Consider the following 27,314-nt stretch of genomic DNA (forward strand, 5'->3'; position numbering starts at 1 on the left):
CCAGGAAGAATGAAGAGAAGATGGAAGGAATACACAGTCACTGTATCAGAAGGAATTGGCTGACACAGAGGAATTTCATGAAATGACATATGAGCAAGAGCCTATGGTGGTGAAGGAGGAAGTTCAAATTGCTCTGAAGGAATTAGCAAAAACCAAGGCTCCAGGAGTTGCCGGCATACCAATTGACATATTTCAACAAACAGACACTGCCCTGGATGTGCTCGTAAGTTGTGCCAAGAAATCTGGAGGATAGCCGACTAACTGGAGAAAATTGATATTTGTTCCCATTCCAAAGAAAGGTGACCCAATGGAGTGTGGAAATTATCAAACAATATCATTAATATAACATGCAAGTAAGATTCTGCTGGAAATTATCCAAAAATGTTTGGAAGAATATGTCAACAGAGAACTGCCAGATGTGCAGGCTGGATTTAGAAGAGGTCCTTGTACTAGGGATATTATAGCTAATGTTAGATGGATCTTGGCAGAAAGAAAAGAATACCAGAAGAATGTCTCTCTGTGCTTCATTGACTATGCAAAGGCTTTTGACTGTGTGGATAACAATAAGCTGTGGCTGACTCTGAGAAGAATGGGAATCCCAGAACATTTGATTGTGCTAATGCAAAAGCAAGCTTTTACTTGTATTAATGGTATTGTTCAATAACTTCCGCATTCTGTTGTGTCTCCTATTTTTTGGACTAGGAACAAATATAGGTCTCTAGAACAAGTTGGCTAGGTAGTTGTCTTCTAAATTTCTTAGCAGACTGGTTAGCACATTTAGGCCTGCATCTGTTTCCTCGGATACCTCAGTTGGTACTCCATCAATTCCTCGGGGCTTTTTATTGCCAATGCCTTTAATATGGCTTACGCTTCTTTCAGGACTGTTCTTGACCATATGCTGCTTCCTTGACTGGTGCCAGTCAGTCCAGATGTTGGCACACTTGACTACATACTCCTTCTAACTCTTGATACTTCTCGCAGCACTCACTCAGCACTTTTTCCGTGGGGCCTGCAGTAGTACAAGCTCAGAGCTTGACTTGGCTCTGGTTCTTTCAGCTGGTTTTTCCCTTTTAATTTTCTAACTGAAGTTCTTTGAGTATCTTGGTTTTGGACTTTTAGTATTTTGCTTTGATTCTTGAGCTGCCCTTTGAAATCTTCTGCTCAGCTATTTTTTTTTCTTTCTTTTTAGTGATTTTTTTTACTTTATTCATGAATGTCGTTCTTGATGTCATTCCCACAATTCATCTGGTCTTCAGTCAAATCTGTTCTTGAGATGGGTTTCCAATTCAGGTGGGATAAACTCAAGGTTGTATTTTGTCGCTCATGGTTTATTTTAATTTTGTTCAGCTTCAGTTGAACTTGCACATGAGTAATAGCTGGCCTGTTTTGCAGTCAGCCCTGGCTTTGTTTGACTGCTGATATTGAGCTTCTCCACCCTCTCTGTACAGAGTCTGTTTGATTTCTTCGTATTTCCTCAGGTAGACCTAGATTCATTCTTTTGTGCATGCCACACTCCAGTTATTAATGGGTGTTTGCAGCTGGCTGTCCTCATTTTGCAACATCAGCAAATAAAGGTTTTTTATTGGGTGAATGACTTGATCTGTGTCGTTAAGGTTGACCCTAATTTGAGGAGGTAAATCTTCCCAGCTCGCTTCTTGAATACTTCTCCCATTAAGGACTCATCTCCCAGCACTGTCCTGAGACGGTCTGATGCTCATAGGGTTTCCAAGGGCTTGTTTTGTCATAAGGAGATGGTTGATTCTGCTTCTTCGTTGGAAGCTCTGCTAAAATCTGTCCACCTTGAGTGACCCCTCTGGTGTTTGGCAGAACTCTCAGCATCAAGCGACACCAAGGCCACATGGTACAGCACACTGACAGTTAAGTGCTGGTCAGTGCATTAAAGACCTCAGTTTATCTTCTGCACATGGAGGTCCAATTGTTAAACTGACTGACTGCTCTGTCTTCCCACACTTTGCTGTTGTCATGTTGACTCCTCCTGGTACCAACTCTGTGTGTACCCTGTCCTGCACCGCCCCGTCCTGCACCGCCCCGTCCTGCACTGCCCTGTCCTGCACTGTCCCGTCCTGCACCGTCCCGACCTGTACCGCCCTCAGAACTGGCACCATGCTCAAGCGCAGGGTGGCAGCCATTCTGTCAGTCTGTCTTCTTGAGAGTCTTGTCTTTTCTTGCTAATGCTCAACTTTTCCTAGCATAATGTCCTTCCTGGAACTGGCCTCTTTTGATAACATACAGGAGAGGAAGTTCCAGATCCTTGCCAGTGAGAAGCATTCTGAATGCACTTCCTCCAAGACAGATCTGTTTGTTTCTTTGGCAGCCCATGAGATAGCCAGTTACCAAAACCACCATTCCATTCAAAAGCATCAATTCATCTTTACTCTTCTGAAGAACCTGCTTTGTAGATTGGTACAAAATCAGTTGTTCATAACTTTTTTGTGAAATGACCGTTGTGTTGCTCTCACCTCTGTGTTCCCTATGCCACTGGGACGTTGGCGGGCAGCAGTTGCAGAGGGCGAGCACTCCAAGCTAAGATCTTGTTCTTATCTGGTTTATTTTGACTGTCGGCTTCAGGATGAGCTTTTCTTTCTGCTGGAGAGAAATGCATCGTGTAGACACTGCTTCAGGGAGAACTCCCACCTCCATTGTGTGGAGTCCCAGTGCAACACAAGGGCCTCCTCACAGCTGATTGACAGCTGATGTCCCAGAGCCATCAAGTCGTTTTCAGGAGATACAGCTACACTTCTTTGTTAAACGTATTCAAAAATTGGGGGCTTTTATTATTTAATTCTTGGAATTATTCATGTCATTTCCTGATTGCACCACTACTAGTATATAGAACAACAGGGAACTGACAGACATTCCACCTTGCTTCAGAAGAGGCCATGGCCCGAGCATGAGCCTGTTGGTACGGAGCCTGCTGGTGCAGGCAGGCTGGTGGAGCCATGGCGGTCCATGTGGCCAGGCAGGAGGAGCTGGTGCTGGCAGGCACCACCCATGTGGAGTACCGCTACAGCAAGGCCATGCTGCTGACCTTCGTGGGCAGTGTGCCCTGCAGCAGGACCACACTGATGTGCGTCATGCTCAGCTCGCACCTGCAGGGTCACTGAGGCAGGAGATGCCCATCATCCCGCATGTGCTGTCCATGGGCCAGGCCTGGGCTCAGTCAAGCCAGGAGAAGCTGCAGCTGGACGAGGCCAGTGTGACAGGCGAGGTGCTAAGATGAGGCTGGAGGCCGGCATGATGAACGAGGTTCTAGGCGCCGTCATGCAGGCTTTCATACTCAAGGTGATTGCCAAACACGGCGGGCCTGTGTGCTGTGTAACAAGGACCCCTTCATGTTCAAGTCATCTATCTGCCTGTCACACCTCTTCCCCAACTCCAAGTTCCTGCTCATGGTGCATGACGGCTGAGCCTCGGTGCGCTCCATGATTACACGCAAGGTCACCATCACAGGCTTCGACCTCAGCAGCTACTGGGACTGCCTTCCCAGGTGGAACCAGGCCATAGATGTGATGTACGCCCAGTGCCTGGAAGTGAGCAGGGACAAGTGCCTGCTGGTGGTCTACAAGCAACTGGTGCTGCACCCCAAGTGCTCCTCAGACTCATTCTCAACTTTCTGGGCGTCACCTGGAGCAACACAGTCCTGCACCATGAGGACCTCATCGGCAAGCCGGGTGGAATGGCATCTTGCTGTCCAAGATCCAGAAGTCCACAGAGCAGATCATAAAGCCTGTGAACCTAGAAGCACTCTCCAAGTGGACCAGCCACATCCCTGGGAACATGGTGAGGGACATGGCCCAGATTGTCCCCATGCTGGCTTGGCCAGGCTCCGACCCCTATGCAAACAGGCCCAGCTACAGGAACTCCATCATCATCACCACCACCTACCAGCCAATCTAAAAGGGTATTTTCAGTTGAACCAGAACACCACCTTGTTCCACTTCAGAAGCTCATGATTTCCTGGTCTTTAAAAGATGGCTTTCCACTGCCAGAAGAGGAGAAGAAACTTTGCATTCCAGTGGAACTTGAACCTGTAATCCAAGCATATTGCTTGTTATTAATCTCAAAAACCAACCAACCAACTAAAAAAAATAGACAACCTGAAACTCTAATGAGGAATGTATTTGCATATGTTTGCAAAAAGCTGAATCCTTCCAGGGGCACAACAACATTCTACAAAAATGAAAGAATTTTTTTCAGAAAGAAAAGCAAACTAGGGGTGGGTGGGCAGGAGCAAAAATGAGGAACAATGAATGAATGGAAATCCATATTCTCTATAAACTTGCATTAAAATCTTAATTTTAAAAAAGCTGAGTCCTAGGGGAGCCCTGGTGGCCTAGTGGCAAGAAGCTGTACTGCAATCCCAGAGGTACATGGTTCAAATCCACCAGATGCTCTGCCGTAGAAGGAGGGACAGTTTCCTCCTATACCAGTCAGATGTGATTTGACGGTACATGCACAAAAAATAATAATTAAAAAAAATTTTTAAAAAGCTGAGTCCTTGAAGATTGAACCCTGGAGCACTCTCTTCTTTGGATGCACCAGGTCAAGAGAGCAACATGGGGAAGATACTATGCCTTTGAAAACTTCAGAGATTTCCTATTTCTTCCCCCCACCCTGCAAGGACTTTTTTTCTTAAGAGACATAAGTCACTTCATTTGCAGGACGGCCTCAGTGGTTTTGTTTTCAGGCACAGAACCCATGACCTGTGCCTCTTCTGCTCACCCTTAACTTTGAATTCAGAGAATCTAGTTAAAAATTTAATATGTGAGGCTCCCTTGGAAAAACAAAAAAACAGTAGGCCATGGCATAGGGATATATAGCATTACCCCTTATTGGGTGGATTTGGGCTGCAAACAGAGACTATCAGAGTTGTACTTGTGTTTTGTTTATTATGCGAAGACTTTTTGACTCTGTGGATCATAACAAATTATGGGTAACATGGAGAAGAATGGGAATCCCAGAACACTCACTTCTGCTCTTGTGAAACCTAGACCAAAAAGCTATTGTTTAAACAGAACAAGGGAACACTGCATGGCCTAAAATCAGGAAAGCTGTGTGTTAGGGTTCTACACTGAGCCAAGAATTCGAGAAGCTGGGCTTTATGATAAAGAATGTGGCATCAGGAAAATAAAAATCTTCTCAGTGGACCAGTAGGCACCATAATAAATGGAAAAAAGATTGAAAGTGTTGGCAGTTTCATTTTACTTGGATCCACAATCAGCATCCATGGTAGCAACAATCAAGAAACCAAAAGACTTACTGCTTTAGTGAGATCTGCTGTCAGAGGCTCCAAAGTTCCAAAGAGCAAGATGGTAGTTTAAAGACTTACATGCACCTGGCCCAAGCCATGGCATTTTTCATTGTTTCCTGTGCATCATCAGAAAGCTGGACCATGACTAGGGATGATAGAAGAGTTGATACCTTTGAGTTGTGGTGCTGGAGAAGAATATTGAATATACCATGGATTGCTAGAACAAACAGGTGAAACCAGGCTGCTCCTTGGAGACAAGGATTCTGAAGCTCCGTCTGACTTACTCTGGGCATATTGCAAGGAGGGACCAGTCCTTGGAGAGGGACGTCATGCTTGGGAAGGAGGAGGGACAGCGCAGGAGGGGAAGGCCTTGGATGAGATGGATTGGCTCAGTGACTCGGATAATAGGGGTAGATATGTCAGAGACAATAAGGTCTCAAAATAGAGCAGGGTTCAGAGCTGTTGTACATAGTTGTACATAGTACATATGTTGTACATAGGATTGTACAGAAGTCGCAAGCAAATCCACGGCACATAACAACATGATTCATCTGAAATTGGACAGTGAATAAGGATGACAGAAGAATTAATGCCTTTGAATTGTGTGGAAGAAGAGTGCTGAAATATCATGGACTGTCAAAAGAACAAACAAATCTGTTTTGGAAGAAGTGCGGTAAGAATGCTCCTTAGAGGCAAAGTGGAATTTCATCTTTGGGCATATTTTTCAGTGAAACCAGTCCTTAAGAAACATTATGCTGGTAGGGAGCTCTGGTGGTCTAGTGGCAAGAAGCTCTACTGCAATCCCAGAAGTAAGTGGTTCGAATCAACCAGATGCTCTGCTCAAGAAGGAGGGGTAAACTCCTGTACCAGTCAGATCCCATTTAACAGTACACAGACACACACAAAATAATAAAATTTAAAAAAGGAAAAAGAAACATGTAGGGGAGCTCTGATGGCCTGGTGGTAAGAAGCTGCCCTGCAATCCCGAAGGTGGGCTGTTCGAATCCACCAGATGCTCTGCTGGAGAAGGAGGGGCAGTCTCCTCCTGTGCCAGACAGATTGGATTTGATGACATATAACAAATTAAAAAAAAGAAAAGAAACATTATGCTGGGAAAGTTAGAGAGTTGGAGTGGAATCCCTCAGTGAGAGGAAGGTCCTCAGTGGAATGGGTCCATCTAGTGACTACCACAGTGGACTTGAGCATGACAGAGGTCATGAGGATGGGGCAGGACAGGGCAGGAGGCAGGGTTCACAGGGCTACCAGCTATTCGTCGTAGCTGACTTGATGGTGCTTAAAAACAACAGTCTCTAGAAATAAGGGAGCTTTGATGACATAGTAAGAAGTTGTACTGCCAACCCAAAGACAGGTGGTTCAAGTCCACCTGCTGCTCCTTGGGAGAAAAGGAGTAGTTTATCCTTTGGTGCGATTTATAACATCTGAACACCCACTGGAGGGTGATTTGTGAGTAGGCACTAACTGGTAACAGTGAGCTGAGTTGTCTAGAAAAGGCGCTCTGATGGTATAGCGTGTAGGGATTTGCACTGCATACCTCATGGCTGAGCCTCTGGCAGTTCATACCCACCAGCTGCTCGTCGGAAGCAAGGTGGGCATTCTCCTTCCTGTGATTTACAGCCTCAGAAACCGGCTGGAGGGTCAGCTACGAGTGGTTTCAGTTCCCTGCCAATGAGAGAGTGTACAGACATGCAGTTGGGTTTTTGTTAGTTCTCTTATCTCCTACTAAATTGGAAAATCATCTGCAGAAAACTTAAGATTCATACCTCACACAAAAACTAAAAGTGGATCAAGGACCTAGGAGTAAAACCAAAGACTATAAAATTTATCAGAGGAAAGCTAGCAGCAACTCTGGAAGCCCTAATCCACAGCAAGAACTGACTTCCAAACATAGTAAAAAAAACCTACTATCTGAGTAAAATAGGTGAATGGCAAAAAAAAAGTTTGCTGGATGATTGAGGAAACCAGAGGCTTCTTGCATTTGTGCTCTTGAATTGAACCTGGACACAGCTGTCCACTGTGTGCTCATGTTGGCGTCAGAACAGTGCTGAACTAGAATGATCACAGACTTTCCTTTTAAGTGTTTGCAGATGTCTGTTGGTCCAGCCCTCAGAGAAGTCCCAGGACTAGCTAGTGTGTTTCTTTCTATTCAGGTTTTGTAGTCAAGTTTTGTGTTTACTTTGGTGATTTGCTCGCTTGTGCGCACGCTCGCTCGCTCGCTCTGTGTACATTTATAGATACATACATACATACAGGAAATAAGGAGACATGTATCACTGAGAAAATCTGCAGTTAGGAACCTCTCCAAATTATTGAGGAGGAATGTCAGTTTGAGGACTAAGGTGCGTCTGATTCAGGACAGAGTCTTTCTGATCACTTGCTGTATATCTGAGATCTGGACAGTGAATAAGGATGACAGAAGAATTGACGCCTTTGAGCTGTGGTGTTGGAGAAGAGCACTGAACATTCCATGGACGGCCAGGAGAACATACAGATATATTTTGGAGAGGGTGCAGCTGGTGTGCTCTTTGGAGACAAGAATGATGAGGTTTCGCCTTACATACTTTAAGCATGTTGCTAGAAGGTGCTATTCTGCTGTGAAGGGTGTGGTTCGGTGAAGGAGAGTAAGACCCTTACCAGGTGGATTGACACTATGACTCCTTCAGTGGGCTCTTGTGTATCAGGAAGTATGAGGATGGCACAGGATAGAGCAGGGTTCAGATCTTTCAGTCGTAGGGTCACTGTGAGTCGTTCTTGACTCAGTGACACCTAACAACAGCAGCATATATACACACACACACTTTAATTATAATATCTTGATATATCTAATATATATTTAAGACTTTGTCTAATCTATGTTAAAATAACTTATTTTTATTCACATGGCATATTACCTATTTGTTGTCATAGACTTTGTTGATAACAATCTCTTTAAATTCTTTTATTTTCTGAAGTGTCAGTAGTGATTCCCTGTCTTCCACTCCTGATTATTTTGTTACATGTTTTCTTGTGATTTGAGAGAAAACTTATAGAGGAAATTGATTTCCCATATGACAGTTCACACACTTCAGGGTCCTTAACAATGACTAGAATCTCCCGCTTTGTAACACTGACAGTTCCCACATGTCTGGGTCCTTGACAGTGACTGAAATCCCCATGTTTTAACACTGACAGACAGTTCCCACACGTTGAGGTCCTTGACAGTGATTGGAATCCCTGCGTTGTAACATCTCCCATATTTTCCCTGTGTTGCCTTTGCTGCTTATCCTTTCCTTCTTTTTCTGCCTCCGGAGTTTTGCGTCTGGACCAGTGCTGCCCCTTGTCTCTGAATTACTGATTGTCCTGAGGATCACGAGCCTCCTGGATGTTCCTCATCACTGACAGGCCGGAAGCTCAATGATGGGGTCTGTCTCATCTTCAAGCTAGAAAGCTTCCTGAGGGCCATTTGCTTGGAACTCCACCTTGCTAGACGAGGAAGCCTGGTCTGCGTGGTTTTTAGTTGTGTTCTCCGGTTTTCTTCCCTTCTATCCAAGACCATCTATTAGGATTCCTCTCACTGAGGAGCGGCCTTGATGTGTCCATAGGGAGTTGCACTGACCCAGAGCCGGTGGTGGGCACCATTCAGCTCTCATCTCAAATCATGGAGACTAAAGTTGATGTGGCCCTTAGTCCTATGGACACTATCTTTGACCAACTTTGCTTTGAGTGGCGAGAGACCAGTAGTTGTTCCCTAATGGCTTGTTCTTTCAGTTGACCTTAATGTCCTCTGTGGTCATGGTCCTGTGGTCCCAGACCAAATGGCTCATTTGCTCAAGGCGTTTGGTTATTCCTGTGAAGTGTCACTGTTCTGCCTCATGTGTTGTATTGTGTATGTGAGCCTGCTTATAGCACGTAGAGATGGATTTAGAAATACCATCTGCTACACTTGTCCGGTCCCTGCTGTGACTCATTCACTGCACACTGCTCATCTCGCCTGTCCGGCAGGGTCCACTGAATAGAGAGGCCTTGCTGTGTCTGTAGGGAGTTTCACGGACCCAAAGCCGGCACCTCTTGGCAGCTCAAATTCAATAGCTGCTCTAAGGGAAACAGATGAACTGGCTCTTTATTGCCATTTGCTGCCTCCAAACCCCATGGAGGATGAGGTGCATGTGTGCCCGTGCTCTGCCGTGTGTCTTCCTGTCTGCTTAACCCCCTGGAGGGTGAGATGCCTGTGTACCTGTCCCTCTGCACTGCTGTGTCTTCCTGTCAGCTCAGTGCTGTGTTCCTCACTCCTGCTGTTTGCTCCTGGCCCTTCATTCACTTCTGTCACTGCAGACCATCAAGGACTGTTCCTCCTGCTGTCAGACTCCCCAGAAGCTTTCATAGCAGGAACTCAGACAGTGTTTATCCTTTCACTGGATTGATTTCACATAACGTCCTCCCCATCTGTACCATGAGGTGTTTCGCAGATTCTGCATTGTTCTTTACCATCACCCAGGATTTCATTGAGTGTGGATTATGTGGTGCCGTTTCTCCTTTCGTGTGTTGCTCAGGAGGTCTGGTGACAGTTCATGACAAGTTGTCCTGCTCTCCAAAAGCCCCTTTGTCTCTTTGACAGTTCTCAACCAGCAGTGCTTCCCTCAGAAGAAGATGGGCAGTGTCAGTACGATTTACAGCCTTGGGCCTCAAACAGAACGCAGAGGCTGCCCTGGGTCAGGGTGGACGGTTAGTCAGTGAGGTTCCCTGTGGTGGCTTCACAGGGGGCAGCTGTTAAGGGAGCAGCTTGTGTGGACAGGGTGCTCTGCCATGTCTGTGTAGTTAGAGAAATCACGAAGGAGGCCTCACTTGTCCTCCTCTATCCTGTGCCTCCCGCTCTCCTGTGGCCCCCAGCCTCCCATCTTCCCGTGTCCTCTGGTCCCCGCCCTCCCGTGCTCAGTAGCTGATGACCATTAAGACTCCGGAAGTTTGCAACTTAAAGTTTCAGTTCATTTCTCTGATGTTCAGAGTCTGTGTTACTGGACGCATCTCCAGGGTAGCCACTTTGAGTCTTGATCAGGATTTGTTCCTTTAATTTTTCTTGGTTTTTTGGTTTATCTTGTGGTTTCAAAAGTGGAATCGACAGAACACATTGTTGAGAGCTGTGCTCGCACGAGTGGACCATGTGAGCGGGTGCTCAGTAGTGTGAGCCATGTTCTGCCCTCATTGTCCATCTCCACACACTGTCCATCCACAGACAGTCTATCCCTCAGGCACCCTCCGTCCCGTGGGCACCCTTCGTCCCCGGGCACAGTCTGTCCCACGGACAGTATCCATCCCTGGGCATCGTCTGTCTTGCAGGCACCGTCCATCCCTGGGCATTGTCTGTCCTGCGGGCACTGTCCATCCCTGGGCACCCTCTCTCTCACAAGCACCATCTGTCTGGGTATATGCACCCCAACATGCTACTGGTACACGTGACTGGGCATCCCTCTCTTCTTTCACTTTAGGAAGGCGGAAGAAAGTGTCAGGAAGAAGGAAAGGCCCATCCAAATCCTCTGTGAGAAGTAAGAGCTCTGGGGCCCGATCCAGGAGACGCCAGGCACGTGTGAAGAAGAGGAAGGGGCTGAAGCTCAAGGTGCGTGTGGCGTTGGTCAGTGCCATGTGTCACAGTAAAGGTTTCCTTCCTGGGTTTACTTTGCTGTCTGCCGACAAAACCAACGCTGGACAGCAGGCCGGAGATGGGCCAAGGCCAGGATGCTTAGGTTCTTCTGTCTGTTCACGGCACACTACACAGACCAGGGTCACCGTCCCTGGCCTTGCCCAGGCCTCCATTCCTTCGGCTTCAGCTGTGGGCTCCCTGCAAGCCCCTGCTCTGGCTGTGGGTCAGAACATTTCACCAAAGTCTGTAAAAAGCTGACTGCACCTTCGTTTGTGTGCCTGCCGCATCCTTGAGTGAGCTCGGCCAGAACACTGCTTTTCCCTCCCTGAGTAGAAGCTGAAGCTCTAGTCACGAGTGGGTGTCCCTCTTGCCATCTGTCCTTTTGTGCTGTCCCTTTTGGACCCAAGCCTCAGGTTCACTTTCTCTTATCCAGCCTTCCAGCTGCAGCCTTGCCTGGTCATTTCTCCAAGGAAAGACTCCTCCTGGGAGGTGGCCATCGAAACCACAGTGAATGTGTCATTTTTTTATATATAAATTTTGAGATGATGCCTGCTGAGGACCTTTATGTCAACTCCCCAAGTGGCTTTAAAAACCCAGCTGTTAAAAAAAAAAAACACAAAAAACCCAGCTGTTATTTGGCCTGCGCTCAATTTCTCTTTCTGCGTGTATGCTGTAAACAGGGCTTTGTGAGGGCGCACTGCGCCCTCCCAGCAGCAGTGCTGTGCTCTGTGGGTTGCTGAGGTTAGTTGATGGTCTAGGAGGTTCAGTAAAAGCTGAATGTATAAAGACCTTGTCCTAATTTTAGTGTTAATTAGTCTGAAGACTAAGGTGCTCCTGATACGTGCCATGGTCTTTGCAGTCAGTTGCTATGTATCGGAGAGTTGGACAGTGACTAGGGATGATAGAGAATTGATGCTTTTGAGCAGTGGTGTTGGAGAAGAGTATTGAATATACCATGGACTGCTAAGAAAATGAACAGGTTTGTCTTGGAGAGGGTGAAGTCGGGCTGCTCCTTGGAGGCAAGGATTCTGAAGCTTTGTCTGACATACTTTGGACATGTTGCAAGGAGGGACCTTGGAGAGGGACATCATGTTTGGTAGGGTGGAGGGAAAGCACAAGAGAGGAAGACCCTCGATGAGGGATTGATTCAGTGACTGGAGTAACAACGGGGGCAGGTATGTTGGAGATGGTGACATTGGCACAGAATAGGGCAGAGTTTAGGGCTGTTGTACATAGGGTCGCTATGAGTCACAGGCAACTCGATGGCACATACAACAGCGGCCCTTCCAGAACCTTCTGGCTCTAATCTGTTACCTGTTCCCTTTCCTTGTCACTCAGGTCAGAAAGGAGGTTACAGCCCGTGTTCGCATCGCCAGGACGCTGGGCCTCCAGAGGCCAGTGCTGGGTACCTCCTTTCCATCTGTATACAGACCTGCTGAGCCCTCGCTGGGGCTGATGAGGGCTGACATTGGGGCTGCATCACTGTCCTTGTTTGGAGATCCTCACGAGCTGGACCCCTTCGACAGGTGACTGGCCCTAGGTGCAGCTTCCCCCTTCCCAGCCCCTCCCGTGTAGGATAAGCTCTGGACACCAGTGACTGCTAGGTCCTGGTGAGTCACTTGTGGGACAGGCAGGGACAGGATTGAGGGGACTGGCCCTGTGCTGGCTCTTGGCATGTCCCCACTGAGCACCTGGGGGCCACAGAAGCCAGTGCTTCTACCCTGGGGTGTGAACCACACGGTCACCTGCTCTCTTGTCCTGTATCCCCTCGGCAGTGAAGAGATCCCCACGCAACCGGCTTCTCCTCTGAGTGCCAAGCGGAGAGCCCTTTCCCAGTCAGCACTGCGCTCGCACCAGCCAGTAGCCCGGCCTGTCTCTGTGGCGCTTTCCAGGTGCGTGAAAGGGGCATTCAGGGAGGGCTTCTGTAAACCCTGCAGCTGAGGCACTGGACTGTGTCCCAGTGTCTGTGACAGCTGGGTTTCCTGGGTCACAGCTGGGGCTGAGCACCACAGTGCCAGGCCTCCTGGGCCCTTTGCCAGGCTGGTCTGACTCCTCACAAGGTAGTATGTGGACGATCCAAGCCAGCATGTGGCTGAGGTGTCCTGGGCAGCAAGGCATGGTGGTCTCATCCCTTCTTTTCCTGTTGCTCTGCCACCTTGTGTGCGCCTCACGGCAGCAGTGCAACAAGGCTTCTGCTCCCTAAGCATGCTGTAGGCTGGGTAACAGTGGCGGGCTTGCTCACATCTCTGCAGGAGGGGTGTTCCTGCTGCTGCTGCCGCTCCAGAGCCCCAAGTGGAGGCCTCCCCTGTCCCCGACCTGCTGGGCAGCATCCTTTGCAGCCAGAGTTTCCTAATGATGGGTAGTTCTGACATTGTCATCCACCGAGACGGCTCCCTCAGTGCCAAGCGGGCAGGTGAGTTTCTGCGCTAAAGGGTGTCCACCATAGTGGCTCTGGAAAAAACATGCTGCTACAGATACATGCTGGCTGGATTCTGGCCCCCCTTAGCTTCTCAGCTGCTCATGTGCAGGAAGAATGTCTGTCTCCTCCCCCGGGGCCATCCCCACCCCCTAACCCTAACCCTCTGAAACCTCCATGCAAGGTACTCACAGCTCAGTGTGTCTTCAGAACCCTTCTCCAGCAAGTTGTTGGCCTCAGCAGCATGGAGGTAGACTCAAGGGGGCCTCCAGCTGTAGCAAGTGTGTAGGGCTGTGGGACCGTCCATGCCTCGGCCAGGAGGGCCCTACATCTGGGAGAGGTCATGTGCCTGGGGCCCTGCTTCTAGCTTTCACCGTCCCCCTCTCATTTCAGCTCCTGTGGCTCTCCAGCGCAGCTCCCTCAGCACATCCAGTGGGACTGGAGCCTCTGGGGCTGCTGACCCGCAGCCCTCAGTGCTGCCCTCAGGAACCCCAGTGGGCGCTCTCACCAGGAGTGGGCCCGAGGGCTCTATTCTTCCCTCTCACAGCGGGCCCGTCCTGGCGCCGGCCCCGGCCCCCAGAGCCCCTGCACAGCCAGCCAGGCCACCTGTGAGGCTGAGGCCCTCAGCACTCCCGAGCGCCACAGTCGTCCAAACTCAGAGCTTGGTCAGCAGTACTAGTGGCTCGTCTCATGGTGTCCCACCCCAGTTTAATGGAGACGGCAAACATGCTGTCTCTCCAGGGTCCACATCTCCCACAATCACCAGTAGAAACTCTCACTCCTCAGCCAGGCCTACAGCAGTGGGGTGCCCCCTGAGGCCAGCTCCCAGGAGAAGGGACATCTCTGAGCTACCCAGAATACCAAAGATCAAGAGAGATGACAGCAGTGGACAAGTGGACTCAACCCCTTCCCGCGGGCAAGGGCAGAGTGTGGGCTTCCCCAGCTCCTGCATCAGTCACCTGACAGGCAGGGAGGGCCCGGCACAGCCAGGCCGTGGGGTTCGTGCGGAAGGTCAGCCCAGGAGCCAGGGCCTGCAGGAGCCAGGGGCACCCCAGCCCACAGCCCCCAGTTCCCACAGCTGCCTGACCCCTGTTGGGGCCATGAGGGGAAAGGGCATGGGGTCGACTTTCGAGAGCTTTCGGATTAATATTCCTGGGAACACAGCCCACTCCAGCCGCCTCCCTGGCCCTGGGTTCTGTAACACCTTCCGGCCTGTAGACAACAAGGTGCAGAGGAAGGAGAACCCAGCGCCTCTCTTCTCACTTAAAAAGCCCAAGCAGCTCAAGAGTGAGATCTATGACCCGTTTGAGCCCACGGGCTCTGATTCCAGCTCCCCTGGCAGCAGCCCCGAGAGACTGGGCTCTGGCCTCCTGCCCTCAGAGATCACCCGCACCATCTCCATCCACAGCCCCAAGGCGCCAGCCTGCCAGACTGTGCGCTGTGTCACCTCCTACACGGTCAGGGGTGCTTTCGGGGAGCCAGAGCCCGCCCGCGGGACACCGTCCAGTGCGCGGCGTCTCTGCCGCGGTGCAGGGGCCGAGGGGCCAGAGGCGGCCAGGCTCGGGGAGGATGAGGACGTGGAGGACGCGCCCCGGCGCAGCGCATTCTTCGACTCGGAGGCGCGCACCGTCACCTGCGTGGTGGAGCCCGAGGCGCCTGACAGCCCCGACCCACCTGCGGCCACCACGCACCGCATTGTAGAGCTGCGCTCACCGTCCCCTCCCGACTCTGAGAGCAGCGCCTGCGGTCCGAAGGGGGCCCAGAGGGGCCAGGAGGCCACCAAGGAGCGGAGGAGGACACGGTCCCGCAGCCGCTCGGCGTCCCGATCCCGCGAGAGGAGCTCTCGGTCAGCCTCGCCAGAGGCCAGTGAGCCCCCCACCAGGAAGCACCGGCCCAAGGCCCGCGCCCGGCGCTCCTCCAGCGAGGGCTCCAGCAGCCGGGACCGGGTCAGGCGCAAGAAGGCCAAGGCACGCGAGCGGAAGCGGGGCTCGGGGGGCCGGGCCCGGCGGAGGTCCCGCTCGCCCAGCGAGGGCAGCTCGGCCCACGAGCACCACGAGGGCAGGAAAAAGAGGGCGCGCCGCTCCAAGTCCCGATCCCGGGGCCGCGAGGGCTCCCCACCCAGCAGCCTGGAGCGTCCGCGGAGGCACAAGCGCCGCCGGGAGCGGAGCCGCGATCGGAAGGATGGGGCCTCCCGTCCACGTGGGCGGCGGCGGTCCCGGGAGCGGAGCAAGTGGAGGGCCCGGTCGTCGAGCACAGAGCACAGGTTCCGGGAGCAGCGGCGGCCCCGGTCGCGCGACAGGCAGCCCCAGACCCGCTCCCCAGACAGGAAGCTGCCTGCCAAAGAGGCGTCCCCGCCGCCTGCGCACGATGTGCCAGGGCAGGACCGTGATCCCAACACTGGGCCGTCTGCCTCGGCCCAGCCATTGGTGACAGCCACACCCTTGCCCCCGGTGCCCGCGGTTGAGGAAGGGGAGGCTCCTTCGGAGGCCCCCGCGGCGTCGGAGGCACCAGTGGAGATGGTGCCTGATGATATGGACTACGTGGACTCGGTGGAAGCGGGCCATGTCTTCGACGATTTCTCCAACGACACGGCCTTCTTCCAGCTAGACGACATGAGCTCCCCACCCTCCCCCGAGAGCACCTCTGACTCCTCCCCAGAGCGGGCCCTGCCCAGCCCAGCCCCACCCGGGCCGGTTCCTGCCCTGTCCCCAGCCCTACCCGCACCGTATCAGCCACACAATGTGGACCTGGACACCAGCCGAGCTCTGGCGGTTATCCAGCGGGAGGTGTCCCTGATCCACGGTGATGACGACCCACAGACCCCATCTCTGACAGAGGGCGCCCCGGACAGGGTTTCCCTTGGGCAAGATGGGATTGGGGACTGCGGAACAGTGGGCATGGTGTCTACTGTGAAGGAGGTGGGGTCTAGAGTAGGCGAGGGGCCCAAGCTAGAGGAAGCCGCCCCTCAGACGTCCCTGCTGCGCTCAAAGGCACCGGTGAAGAGAGTCACTTGGAACCTTCTGGAGGAGGGGGCCAGCGAAGGCCGAGCAGAACGTGAGGACCTAGCGTTTTGGGTTTTGTTTTTTTGGGGGGAGGGGGGTTGGACGCTGATTATGGCTGGGGACTGTTGCTTCTGGGACTGATTTGGGTGGTCAACAAGCACCCACTACAACTTCTGCCTCAGGTTCACTGCTGACCAGGTCACAGAAACCCTGGGAGACAGAGGACTCCAGGCCTGCGGTGGAACACCAGGCTCTGCCCTTTTCAGACCTGCTGCCTTCCAGCCAGGCGCTTCCTGAACCTGTGTTCCCTGAGGTCGACCCTGCTCAGGTGAGTGTGTGAGAGGACCCTGAGAGACAGAGACAGTCAGCTAGGGCTGGGGGCAGTGAGACTTCAACCTTTCTGCTCAGCTGTTTCCAGGGAGGGTCTCCCTTCACGGGCAGGGTGAGCTGGGGGCAGGGCCTTGTCTGGCTTATGTTCTGTCCTCTTGCCAGGTGTACAGCCCTGCCTTGCCCTCAAGTGGCCCACCCCATGCACCAGTCAGCCAGCCCGGTGTCCAGATTTTCCTGCCAAGCAGCCTCCCTTTGGCAGGCTGTGGGGGTGTCCATGCCCAGGCCTCGGTTCCCACCACCCTGACCACAGTCTCAGAGCCAGTCCCAGTCCCCACAACCAATGATGTAGAGGAGAAAGCTGCTCCCAAACCCACAGTGGAGAAGGCCAAGAACGAGGAGGTAAGGCCTGCCTGCCCAGCCCCTCCTGGGTGGGAAGAGGCCCAAGCCTGCTGCTTCCCCATGGCCGCACCTCTGTGGCCACCTCCCCGTGGCTGCTCCTCCATGGCCTCACGTGTTTCCTTCTAGTACATGAAGAAGCTACACATGCAGGAGCGTGCAGTGGAGGAAGTGAAGCTGGCCATCAAGCCGTTCTACCAGAAGCGGGAGATTACCAAGGAGGAGTACAAGGACATTCTGCGCAAGGCCGTGCAGAAGGTTCCTCCAGGGCCCGTGGACCGGGTGGTTGGGACCAGGGGTGGAGCCCTTCAGGTGTCAGGGTCAGACTCCAGGTGGTGGTGCCCCGTCCCCTGAAAGTGGCAGGGAAGTTCCTTTGCTTGACTACTTGCCCTGCTGTTTCTCCTACAGACAGAATGTGGGAGTGGTGTCAGCACTAGGGGCTTAATAGGGGTTTCTGCAAAGACAGGGTGCACGTGGGGATTCCAAGGCCTGGACTGTGGGACCCTCCACTGACAAGGCCATGTCACTGTGTGTCACCCCTTAGATCTGCCACAGCAAAAGCGGTGAGATCAACCCCATGAAGGTGGCCAACCTGGTGAAGGCCTACGTGGAGAAGTACAGGCACATGCGCAAACACAAGAAGGCCGAGCCAGAGGAGGGGCCGCCTGCCCAGGAGGTGGAGAGCTGAGGCCACCTGCTAGCCTGCCCCGCCCCAGCTCTGAAGATCTGACTGCTCACCCTTTCAAACTGGACTTTTTTAATGTATATTATAGAGATACACTGTTTCCATTGTGTTCTAATTTATCAAAAACGGATTATCTTTAGAAACAACGTGGATTGGCTCGGTATTTGAGCGAGTGAAGCTTTGAGTGTGGCTGAGCGCATGCGCGGTGGATCTCTGGTGGCGGGATCGTTGTTGCCGAGGTGCTTTGGAGCCGCAGGACATGCAGGCCTGTGTCCTCCTCAGCCCTTGCTGTGGTGGCGCATTGCTGCAAGCGCCATCAGTTCCTCGCAGATGGGGGGGGGGGCTTTCTCTTGTTTCCTACCCTCTGCTTTGTCCAGCATGACGTCCTTCTCTGGGGATTGGCCTTTCCTGAGACATCACCATAAGGAGCTGGGCAGGATACAGGCCAGCAGGTGGGCTTCTCTGACCCTGGAAGCCCCTCCCTCTGGCCTGTTTATTTTTGTATTGGCTCTGAAAGCGAAGGAGGTGTACTGGCCAGCCCTGACACGGCTGGCTCTTGAGATGGTCTTTATTCAGTTGGGGACTGCTGGGTCGAAGCTAGGCGGGCTGTCCTAGCTCCATGAGGAAGCGGTCGATGTCTTCATACAGGCTGTTGAAGCTGGACAGGCAGAGGCCAAGGCTGCTGCTGTCCAGGGAGGACGCACCCTCACGCTGCACGCCCTCGTGGTACATTCTGCAGAGCCAGGGCTCTAGCTGCAGGAGGGAGAGGGTGGGGAGCGGTCAGCCGGAGGGGAACAGAGCCGTGGAGGGGGCGGGCTGGTGGTCCTCACCTTCACCAGGATCAGACATTTCTCCTTGGGCCTCCCAGCGGACAGGTCCTGTCCAAAGCCCAGGTAGATGGTGTATTGGGGGGAGCTGGGGCGTCGTCGCTCGCGGAAGTCCATCAACTCTGCGGGCAGGGGCGAGGGCTCCAGTGAGCAGGAGGGCAGGGCCGCCACCCCCTGCCAAGGGCCCCACAACCTGGGGCTGACACACCACTGACCCCTGAAGAAGACTCCGAAGTCGAAGATGCAGGTTTCGGTGTTCCGCGGCAGCAGGCTGGAGCCCGAGGAGCTGCTCCCCGGCCTGCTCACCTCCCAGTACACGTGGCACTTGCCCAGTCGCAGGGCCCACAGGCACTGGCCGCGCAGCTCCAGGCGCAGCCCCGGGGCCACGTGCTGCAGCAGCGTCTCGGTGTAGTGCAGCTGCTTCTGGTCAGAGAGCTGCTCGGGGCTGGGGAATGTCACCATTCGCCCTGCTGCGGCCTTGGCAGTGGGGCCGGGTGCGCCGTACAGAATCACGCAGCTCGGGCCCACCGTCTCCTGCAGCACCGGTTGGCCTTTATACATGATGGTCACCTCCAAGTCCACCAGACTAGGCTCTGCAAAGCAGACTGTGAGCCACTGGACCGGAGGGCCCAGCCCCGCCCTCGCTGTGCCTCCTGCCTGGACAGCTCACCTGTTGGCCGGACCCAGGAGCAGGGAGAGGGCGTGGCTTGTGACCACACCTCCTTCGTCGGCTCCAGGGCGGGGTTTGGGCCGGCATCTACGGAAGGAGGAGCTCCCTGACATTAGTGCCTCGCCTCCTCTGGCCCATAGTTCAGGCCTCACTCACCTGTCATTGCTTGGGGCAGGGCAGGACCACTGGGCACCGCCTCCGCTGCCCACTGTGCGGCCAGCTCCCCGAGGGCGACTGTTGGGCCTGAGGAAAGGAATATGGAGGTCACTGACCCTCATCACGGTCCCACTGCCCTGTGGCTAGCAGCTGCCACTTCTGAAGGTCATCCCCCTAACACCTGCTCCTTGAGACCCTGGTGGGCAGCGCGTGATCTCCACATTGCTCCGAGTCCATGTCTCTGCCTCTCTGGGACACTCCCTTCCTCCCCTGTTCCTCCGGCCCCCCAACGCCTCCACTCACCCGGAGCTTGTTGAGGGGCTGGGTCCACAGTCCATGGCACTTCCAGCAGCTGGTCCTCGAGGTGGCTCTGTTGCACAGCTTGGAGCAAGAGATCTCTGGTCCCATCAGCAAGGATGGGAAAAGGGCTCGGAGTGCAGGGCTCAGAATCCTGCCCTGCTGCCCCAGCCCAGTCCAGCACGGGCTCCAGCCTCTCTCCACCTCCCAGGAGTGGCCCCGAGGGCGAGCCCTGTAAGGGAGACGGGGCCAGCATAAGCAGACTCCAGCCCACGTAAGAGAGGTGGTCCTGGTGCCCAGGAAACCAGAGTTGCAGGGACCTTACCCTCACAAGCCAGCCATCTACTGAGGCCTCTTCCTTCCTGGTGCTGCCTGGACCTTGGGAAAGAGGTTATCAGGACCTGAGACCACACACCCCTAAGTGACCACAATGAGAGTGATGTGGTGTGTCCTCTGTCCACCAGCTTTCCCTCTGTCACCACCATCGACCCTGATCCCATGGCGTAGGTGTGGAGGGGTGAGAACTTCCTGCTGTCGCTCCCTGCCGCTGTTGTCCTGCTCTGAATCCATTGAGGGCCGCCTCCCACCCCAGCGGTTTTCGGAGGCCATAAATTTCTATGGGAAGGGATTGCCTCTTTCTCCCATGAATCAAGTGGTGGGTTCAACACTCAATGGGACAAAGCACCGAGCCTCCTCCGGTTGGCCCACCCTCCTCCCGGGCGCCCCGCGGGTGCGTCCTCACCTCCCCGTCCAGGGGCAGGGCTGATCCCATACACCTTGTGCGGGTCTGTGGGGTCCCCCGAGTTATCCTGAAGCATCTGGAACAGCTGCGTGCTGCGCAGGGCGCAGCGGAAATTGGTTTTCCATCCGGCGCGCTCTGGGGCCTCGGGGGGCGGCTGAACAGTCCCGTGGTGGCTGGGCGGCCACCTGCCTCGGGCCACCGCCCACGCCTGGGAGGGAAGAGAGGAGGAGACGTGGGTGGGCCGAGTGCTCGAAGGCCCAGGCCGCCCTCTGTCACCAGCCGGTGCCGGACCTTGAAGATGCGCGCATCAGCCTCGTCCAGGTCCTTCCGTCCGAAGTGTTTCCAGGGCACACGGAAGCGTGTGCGGGCAGCGTCCAGCCACCGCAGCCCCTCGTAGCGGCCGCTGTTGACCGCACTCAGAAGCCACTCTCCGAACAGCACACGCGGGGCCGCCCTGCCGGCAGGAGGGGGCGTCAGGCCAGGCATGGCGCGCCCGAAAGGTCCCCAGAGGCCCCGGGACTAACCTCTCCGACACCGCGGCCATTGCTCCCTCTGCAGGGACAGAGCAGACCGAGTGGGCTGGGTGACGGCTGTGTGTTCAGGTGGTCGGGCTGTGACCGCAGGAGTGACGCGGTGTTGGGGGGTGGGGTCACAGGCGTGGACTGGCAGGGGCAGCCACGGACATTGCCTAGGTGGACTTCCTGGCAAAGGTGGCTGTGGATGTGACTGCAGATGTGGCCAGTGGTGACATGTGCGGTCACAGTTGTTAAGCCAGAGTCCAGCCTGGTGCTGCGGTCAACCCAGTGGACCCTACAGACACGGGGAATAGTCACGCGGAGGAAGGGGGCAGGCAGGCCAGAAAGCGAAACCGCGAGGTCGCAGGAAAACGAAACCTAACTGTGAGACTGACAGGGCCTCCTGCCCACCACCCAGTGCTGTCTCCGCCCTCAGGGAGGGTGGGGGGGGGGGGGTCGCCCCAAAGTGTTTTCATCCCACAATACTGACCTCCCGGCAGCAGGCCCTCCGCGGCCCTGGTGTCCAGCCCTAATCCGATGCCCACCCCCTTCCGATGTCCACCCCCCTCCAATGCCCTACCCCCAATACACACCCCCTTCTGATGTCCAACCCCTTCTGATGCCCACTCCCCTATCTGATGCCCACCCCCCATCCGATGCCCACCCCCCATCCGCTGCCCAAGCCGCACCTCTGATCCTCACCCCCCATCCGATGCCCACCCCCCATCCGCTGCCCAAGCCGCACCTCTGATCCTCAGCTCCAGGCCTCCTCTCAGCCCCGACCGATCGCCGAACCCCTCAACACCCAGCACTCCGTCCATAACCCCCATTGTACACTTGACCTCCGGCCTCTCTCAATCTCACGGATCCCGCCACTCCACCTGCAAGTACCTGGTTTCCCGTCCCTCTGCTCCCGAGGCGCCCACCCTTCTAATAGCTCCCACGGGAGGTCTAGCCTCCGTGCATTCCCGCGTGGACCAGGGTTCCCTGATACCTGGATACCCGAGGCGCTGGCTCGGGGAAAGTGTCTCCTGCTCGCTAACAGAGCAGGTGGCTTTTATAGCGGCGGGGCGGGGCCGCGCGGGAGGGGCGGGGCCACACGAGAGAGGTCTTAGTGGGCGTGGCCTGGCCTGGAGCGGGGCTATGCGGGGAGGGGCTGTGCATTGTGGGCAGGGCCGTACGGTAGGGGGTGGAGCGACAGGGAGGGAGCCCTCCGTGGTGGGCGGGGCCAATAGGAGAGGCGCGCCGTGGGCGGGGCCTCGAGGTCTCGGTGGCGGAGGAGGCGTGAGTCAGTGTCCAATGCTGGTGTCCCCCTGCCGCTCCTGGCCCCGCGCACCCCCTGACCAGCGCACCTGGGCCCCACTCCCTGCCCCGCGCACCCCTCGGCTCCACGCCCCGCGAGCCCGCTCCCTCCTCGGCCAAGGGCCCACCTTGTCCACCCCCTGCCCAGGCCACAGAAGTGTCCCCAGACCCCGCCTCAGAAGGAAGCCCTTCCCTCTCTACGGGGTTGCGGGGTCCCTCAGGCTTTGGGTAGGGAGTCGTTTTTCCAGGGGCTGTGGCTAGACTCGGAGAGGGACTTCCCACCGGCGCAGCTGGTCCGGGGGGGGCCCACCGCCCCACACTCGCCCTCCTTCCCTCTGCACCGCAGCAGGTGGTATTGAGGAAGCCTGGGCAGCGACTTGGAAACGTCACTTTATTCTGTGTGCGGCTGGGAGGGGGCGATGTGGGGGCCCAGCCTCGATGGGCGGGCTCACTAGATGTAGGTGGAGTCAGCTTCGGCCGGGCCTGTGTCGTCGTCGTCGCTGTTCTCACTGCCCGTGTCGCCGTCGTCCAAGGTGGGCGCGTTGAGGACCACCACATCCGCCTCGGCCCCAATGTCCTCACCGAACCACACCGCCTTGTAGCCACCCTCGGCCCGCCGATCCTTGGTCAGAATGGACCTCACGGCAGTGGGACTGCTCCCTGCAGGCGCCGCCGCCGTCGCTGCGGGGTTGGGGGCCCCCGGACTCAGGGGCTCAGGGCTGGGGGCTGCCTGGCGAGCGTGCCCCAGGCTGGCTGGCGCAGGAGGCTGGAGTTCCGGGGGCGGGGGCGAGGCTTCCGGCGGGGGTGGACTGGGGGCAGGCGCCCAGTTGGCCTCGCTGTCAGTTTGCAAAACTGGGTTGTCAAAGACTAGAGGGAGCGTGTCCTGTGGGCGAGGCCACAGCCGTGCAGGTCAGCCAGAGCCCGGAGCTCGGCGCCCTCCACCTGACCTCAGACACCTGCGGTGGCCCCTTGTCCTCAGCTCTTCTGCTGCTGTCTGTCTTTGGAAGCCTTGGGGCACATTCCACTTCTCCCAGCGCCAAAGCATCTCATGTCCTGTTCTCTTTCTCACCTCCACGCCCCATCTCTCTGCCCCAGCCCTGGCATCTGCGTCCTTCCCTCTCCATGTCTGTCTCTCCACCTCCCCCTGGAGAACCCCCTCCACCAGCCCTGGCTCACCTGTGCTTTACCACAGCAGCACTTGAACTTGTGTCGGTAGTGTTTGTGGATGAGGACAGCGAGGGCCAGCAAAGCCAGCAGCAGGACGGCACCCAGCACCCCACCAACGGCTGCCATCTCAACTACTGAGAAGCCCTGTTCTTCAGTGTCACCACCGCCTGGGCCATCACCTCCTGCAGTGCTGCCTTCCCCGCTCCCAGGGGGCCCTGAGGACAACAGGCACCCAGCGATGCCTCTTAGGCCAAGCTCATAGCAGGGCCTCACTCCTGCAACCCACCAGCAAGGAGGCGCCCAAATGTAACAGGGAGGAGCATTGCGGGGCAGCGAGTGCTGGGCCCCGTATCTGGTCTCTGCCCACCCTGTCCAGACCAGAAGTGGCCCAGTGCATGCCTGGCAGAGGTCAGGCTGCGGAGCTACAGAGACTGCAGGGTTAGGGTCCAGAACGAAAGAGGAAGGGGCTACCTGAGGATCCTGGAGACGTGCTGGAGCTGGAGGTTGTTGGCTGAGAGGGTCTGAGCTCCGTGGTCAGTGCTGAGCCTCCACCGCTGGGCGTGCCTGGTGAGGACGAGGTGCTGGCTCCCCCACTGGGAGTCTCCCCACGTGTGGTGGAAACAGGGGGCCTCACAGAAGTGCCTGAGGGTGGGTGTGGACCAGTGCCCCCACCAGAGCTGCTTGTAGGGGGGCCCTGAGAAGGCCCAGGGGGCCCCGTGGGCTTGGGGGGTATTGGAGGAGAGGGTCCTAGCTCTGGAGTTGACTCTGAGCTCCCACTGCTGGGTGTGGCTGGAGGGAGAGGCCTGCTGGTTCCCACGCTGGGATGGCCTCCAACAGTAGTAGAGGCTGCTGGTCTTAGGGTTGTGCCTGAGGGTGGGGGCGGGCCCGTGCTCCCCCCAGAGCCGGTGGGAGGGGGCCCGGGGGAGGGCTCCTGCGTGGGTCCTGGGGGCCTGGAGCCTTCCATGGTGGTGCTGCTGGAGATGCTTGTTGTTCTTCCGGCCTCCGAGGGTGTGGGGGATGTGAAGGGCCCTGGGAGCCAGGACAGGGTGGGGCCTCAGCCCAATACCCATTCCTTGGGCTGGAGCCAGCCCTGAGCTGCCCTCAGAGAGCTCACTGGGGGACCCCCTTAAGGAGCTCACCTGGAGTGGACACCTGCTCCTGAACCTGTATTTCCACCACAGTGGTCACCCTGGCGGAAGTCCCCATGTTTTTGGCCTCCACCTGGGTGGGAAAGCTGTTTGTACCTCCTTCTCCACTCCTGACCCAGGCTCTCTGAACAAGGAGCAAGGCCTCCCCCCGCACCTCTACATAGAAGACTCCCTCTGCCTCCACAGCGACCCTGGTAACCATGGTCTCCCCTTCCATCCTGAAGACTGAGCTGTTGGTAACATTGTATGTGATGGCAGAGTTGAAGTCCTGGAGGTGAGTAGCAAGGGGTCAGGAACAGTCAGCACACCGCGTATGGGCACAGACAGCATGCATGGACGTTCATATGTTCATGGAATCGCACACAGACACTTGAACGTGTATACACACATGTGCACACACATGCACACTGTTGTGTACACACAGGAAGTCACACGCACACATGCACTCGTCATATGCAAGTCCCACACACAGGCAGGAGGGCCCTTCTCAGCCAGCACTGGGCATCCTCACAAACACTTCTTACCGGGAAGTCGGGGTCTTGAGCCTGGACCCTCAGAGGCTCCGAGGGGTTGGAAGCATTCTTGATGACGGCTCCAATGCCCAAGCCCAAGGCCGTGGTGCCACGGTACAGGCTCTGCGGGAATCTGGGGGGACTCCCAGCAGTTGCAAGGGCCTTCACTAAGAGAGTGGTGACCGAGTACCGGTCTGCGTTGTCTACCTGCTCAGCCTGGGAGTGGAGGCAGCACTCAACACCAAGTCTGGACCCCACTGCTGGGCAGTGGAGACTTAGCCAGACCCCACCCCCAGTCCTGTGCCGAAACCTACCCTGACCACCAGCTGGAAGGTCGTGGGCCTGGGAATGCTTGTGGTCACAGTAAGGTTGCCAGAGTCCGCATCGATGAAGAACACGCCATCCTGGTTGCCTGGGGGAGGCCAGCTACTCAGTCCTGGCCCCTTGCCTGGGGTCCATGGACGTCCTCAGCCCGCATGAGCCCACAGTGGGATCAGGTTCTGTCCTGCCAAGACTCACCCGTCACAATGCTGTAAATGATGGGCTGGGAGATTCCTGAGTCTCCGTCCACGGCGTAGATGGGTCCGGGACGTAGTGTGAGGGGGTCTGGCTGCGGAATGTGGGACAGGGCGAGGGGGCGTGAGCTGGTGCTGGTGGCCCAGCATGGCCATTCCTCTCATTTCACCTTGAGGGGCTCTGAAATAGATCACCACCTGGAGCAGACCTTGCCCGCAATATGGGGGTCTCCTCTCCATCTCTCCTGGCCCCCCAGCTCAGGTGCCCCACCTGCCACGTGGGCCTCTGGGTGCTTCAACCCAGGGAGTGTCTAAGTGGGTGTCAAACTGCTGAGCTTCACCCTTGAGCAAAGCAAGTAAGGCCCCCCAGGCTACCTCCCACCCCCACCTCCACCTCCCAGGACAGCTAGGGTCCTCCTCTGCTCGAGCAGGAGTCCAGAAGGGATTTGAAGTGGGAGAGGCTAGCCAGTGGAGGAAAGTGACCATTTGACAATAGACCTCAGCGCTGGCCCACAGCACTCCCTGATGTACCTGGACCCTGAGAACTGAGGGTGCTTAGAAGCCACCAGCCTAAGCCACCCCTATTACCAGTATCTGTCCTGTAGGGACTGCCCCCTCATATTTGGCCTGAATGCAGACAAAACCGTCAGAGTAAGAGCAGGGGAGGAACCAGGGTGGGCGCAGGTCAGCTGGCAGGATGCGCAGGGTCAGCGTGGCAGTGGCCGTGTGGCTAGGAGTGACGTTCTCTTCCTGTGTGTCCTGTAATACCCACCACACACAAAGTCAGGCCGGGGCCAGGCTAAGGCAGCTCTGACAAGGACTCGAATGTCCAGGACTCGGGGAGAGTGACCAGCTCACCCGGGCCAGCAGGCGGAAAGTCATGCTTGGACACTTGTCAAAGTCCAGTCGCTTGTCCAGCTTCAGGGAGGGGTTGGTTGGACTCAGCAAGGAGAAGAAATCACTGGCACCCTGGGAAGAGGAGGCCAGCCTGAGACCCTGGGGGGAGGTGGGGAGGCAGGCCGCAGACTTGAGGGGCACTGTTGGGCTCACGGACCGGGGTGACTTCTTGGAGGGTGTAGAACAAGGAGGTGTCAGTTTGGTCTGGGTCCTGAGCCTCCAGCTCTGTCGCAGGGATGACAACGGAGTTTATCTTGGCATCCTGAGGATGAAGAAGGGGCTTGTTCCTGCCACATTCATGCCCCTCGGTGCCCTGTGCCCATCCCACGTGCCCATCCCCTGCTCCATTGAACTCACCTCACTCACATTCAAAGTTGTGATGTTAAAGGGGAAGAAGGGGGCGTTATCGTTGACATCATTCACAGAAACTATCACAAGCAGCTGAGTCACCTGAGACAGCAAGGGGTGGGTGGAGTCATTTCCTGCAGGTGCCTGACTCATCGTGGACCTGAGCCCTGGGGCCCTGCTCAGGCTCATTCCTCATTCCTTCCTCCCTCCCTCCTCCAACTTATCCATCCATCCATCTTCCTCCCTCCTCCCTCCCTCATCCATTTTCCCTCCTCATCCATCCTCCCTTACTCCATCCATCCTCCCTCCCTCCCTCCCTGCATCCTCCCTTCTCTCATCCTGCCTCCCTTCACCCTCCCTCCATCCTCCCTCCATCCCTCCTCCCTCCATCCCTCCTCCATCCTTCCTCATCCTCCCTCCTCTATTCTCCATCCTCCCTTCATTCTCCCTCCACCCTCCCTCCATCCTCCCTCCTCCCTCCATCC

General features: G+C 55.6%; 3 protein-coding genes and 1 pseudogene across 3 annotated transcripts in view; 2 read left to right on the forward strand and 2 right to left on the reverse strand.

Annotated features, from left to right (window-relative positions):
- PHRF1 (PHD and ring finger domains 1) overlaps positions 1–17,736 on the forward strand; it is a 35,809-nt gene extending 18,073 nt beyond the window's left edge. Inside the window, exons 9-18 of the mRNA XM_006893342.1 lie at positions 10,753–10,886; positions 12,255–12,430; positions 12,680–12,796; positions 13,157–13,317; positions 13,714–16,013; positions 16,053–16,374; positions 16,589–16,650; positions 16,815–17,051; positions 17,178–17,306; positions 17,593–17,736. Of these exons, the coding sequence (XP_006893404.1) occupies positions 10,753–10,886; positions 12,255–12,430; positions 12,680–12,796; positions 13,157–13,317; positions 13,714–16,013; positions 16,053–16,374; positions 16,589–16,650; positions 16,815–17,051; positions 17,178–17,306; positions 17,593–17,736 (3,782 nt within the window). The remainder of the gene's footprint in view (positions 1–10,752; positions 10,887–12,254; positions 12,431–12,679; positions 12,797–13,156; positions 13,318–13,713; positions 16,014–16,052; positions 16,375–16,588; positions 16,651–16,814; positions 17,052–17,177; positions 17,307–17,592) is intronic.
- On the forward strand, positions 2,988–3,974 carry LOC102843303 (annotated as a pseudogene).
- A 594-nt stretch (positions 17,737–18,330) lies between the features above and the next one.
- IRF7 (interferon regulatory factor 7) lies at positions 18,331–20,911 on the reverse strand. Its single transcript, XM_006893343.1, has 9 exons — positions 20,717–20,911; positions 20,426–20,633; positions 20,009–20,061; positions 19,690–19,915; positions 19,387–19,473; positions 19,231–19,317; positions 18,776–19,153; positions 18,564–18,682; positions 18,331–18,486 (listed from the first exon to the last, which is right to left on the reverse strand). The coding sequence occupies exons 1-9, from the start codon at positions 20,909–20,911 to the stop codon at positions 18,331–18,333; spliced, it is 1,509 nt and encodes a 502-aa protein (XP_006893405.1).
- A 1,782-nt stretch (positions 20,912–22,693) lies between these two features.
- Positions 22,694–27,314, reverse strand: part of CDHR5 (cadherin-related family member 5) — a 6,991-nt gene continuing 2,370 nt past the window's right edge. The window contains exons 4-15 of the mRNA XM_006893344.1: positions 26,839–26,931; positions 26,639–26,743; positions 26,443–26,553; positions 26,173–26,343; positions 25,589–25,679; positions 25,384–25,481; positions 25,082–25,285; positions 24,712–24,825; positions 24,549–24,630; positions 23,881–24,438; positions 23,419–23,624; positions 22,694–23,125 (exon numbers count right to left, since the gene is read on the reverse strand). Coding sequence (XP_006893406.1) covers positions 22,694–23,125; positions 23,419–23,624; positions 23,881–24,438; positions 24,549–24,630; positions 24,712–24,825; positions 25,082–25,285; positions 25,384–25,481; positions 25,589–25,679; positions 26,173–26,343; positions 26,443–26,553; positions 26,639–26,743; positions 26,839–26,931 — 2,265 coding nt within the window. The remainder of the gene's footprint in view (positions 23,126–23,418; positions 23,625–23,880; positions 24,439–24,548; positions 24,631–24,711; positions 24,826–25,081; positions 25,286–25,383; positions 25,482–25,588; positions 25,680–26,172; positions 26,344–26,442; positions 26,554–26,638; positions 26,744–26,838; positions 26,932–27,314) is intronic.

This window comes from Elephantulus edwardii, unplaced genomic scaffold (genome assembly GCF_000299155.1).
Source record: "Elephantulus edwardii isolate Elephantulus edwardi_28Jun2011 unplaced genomic scaffold, EleEdw1.0 scaffold00126, whole genome shotgun sequence".
NCBI classification, from domain to species: Eukaryota; Metazoa; Chordata; class Mammalia; order Macroscelidea; family Macroscelididae; genus Elephantulus; species Elephantulus edwardii.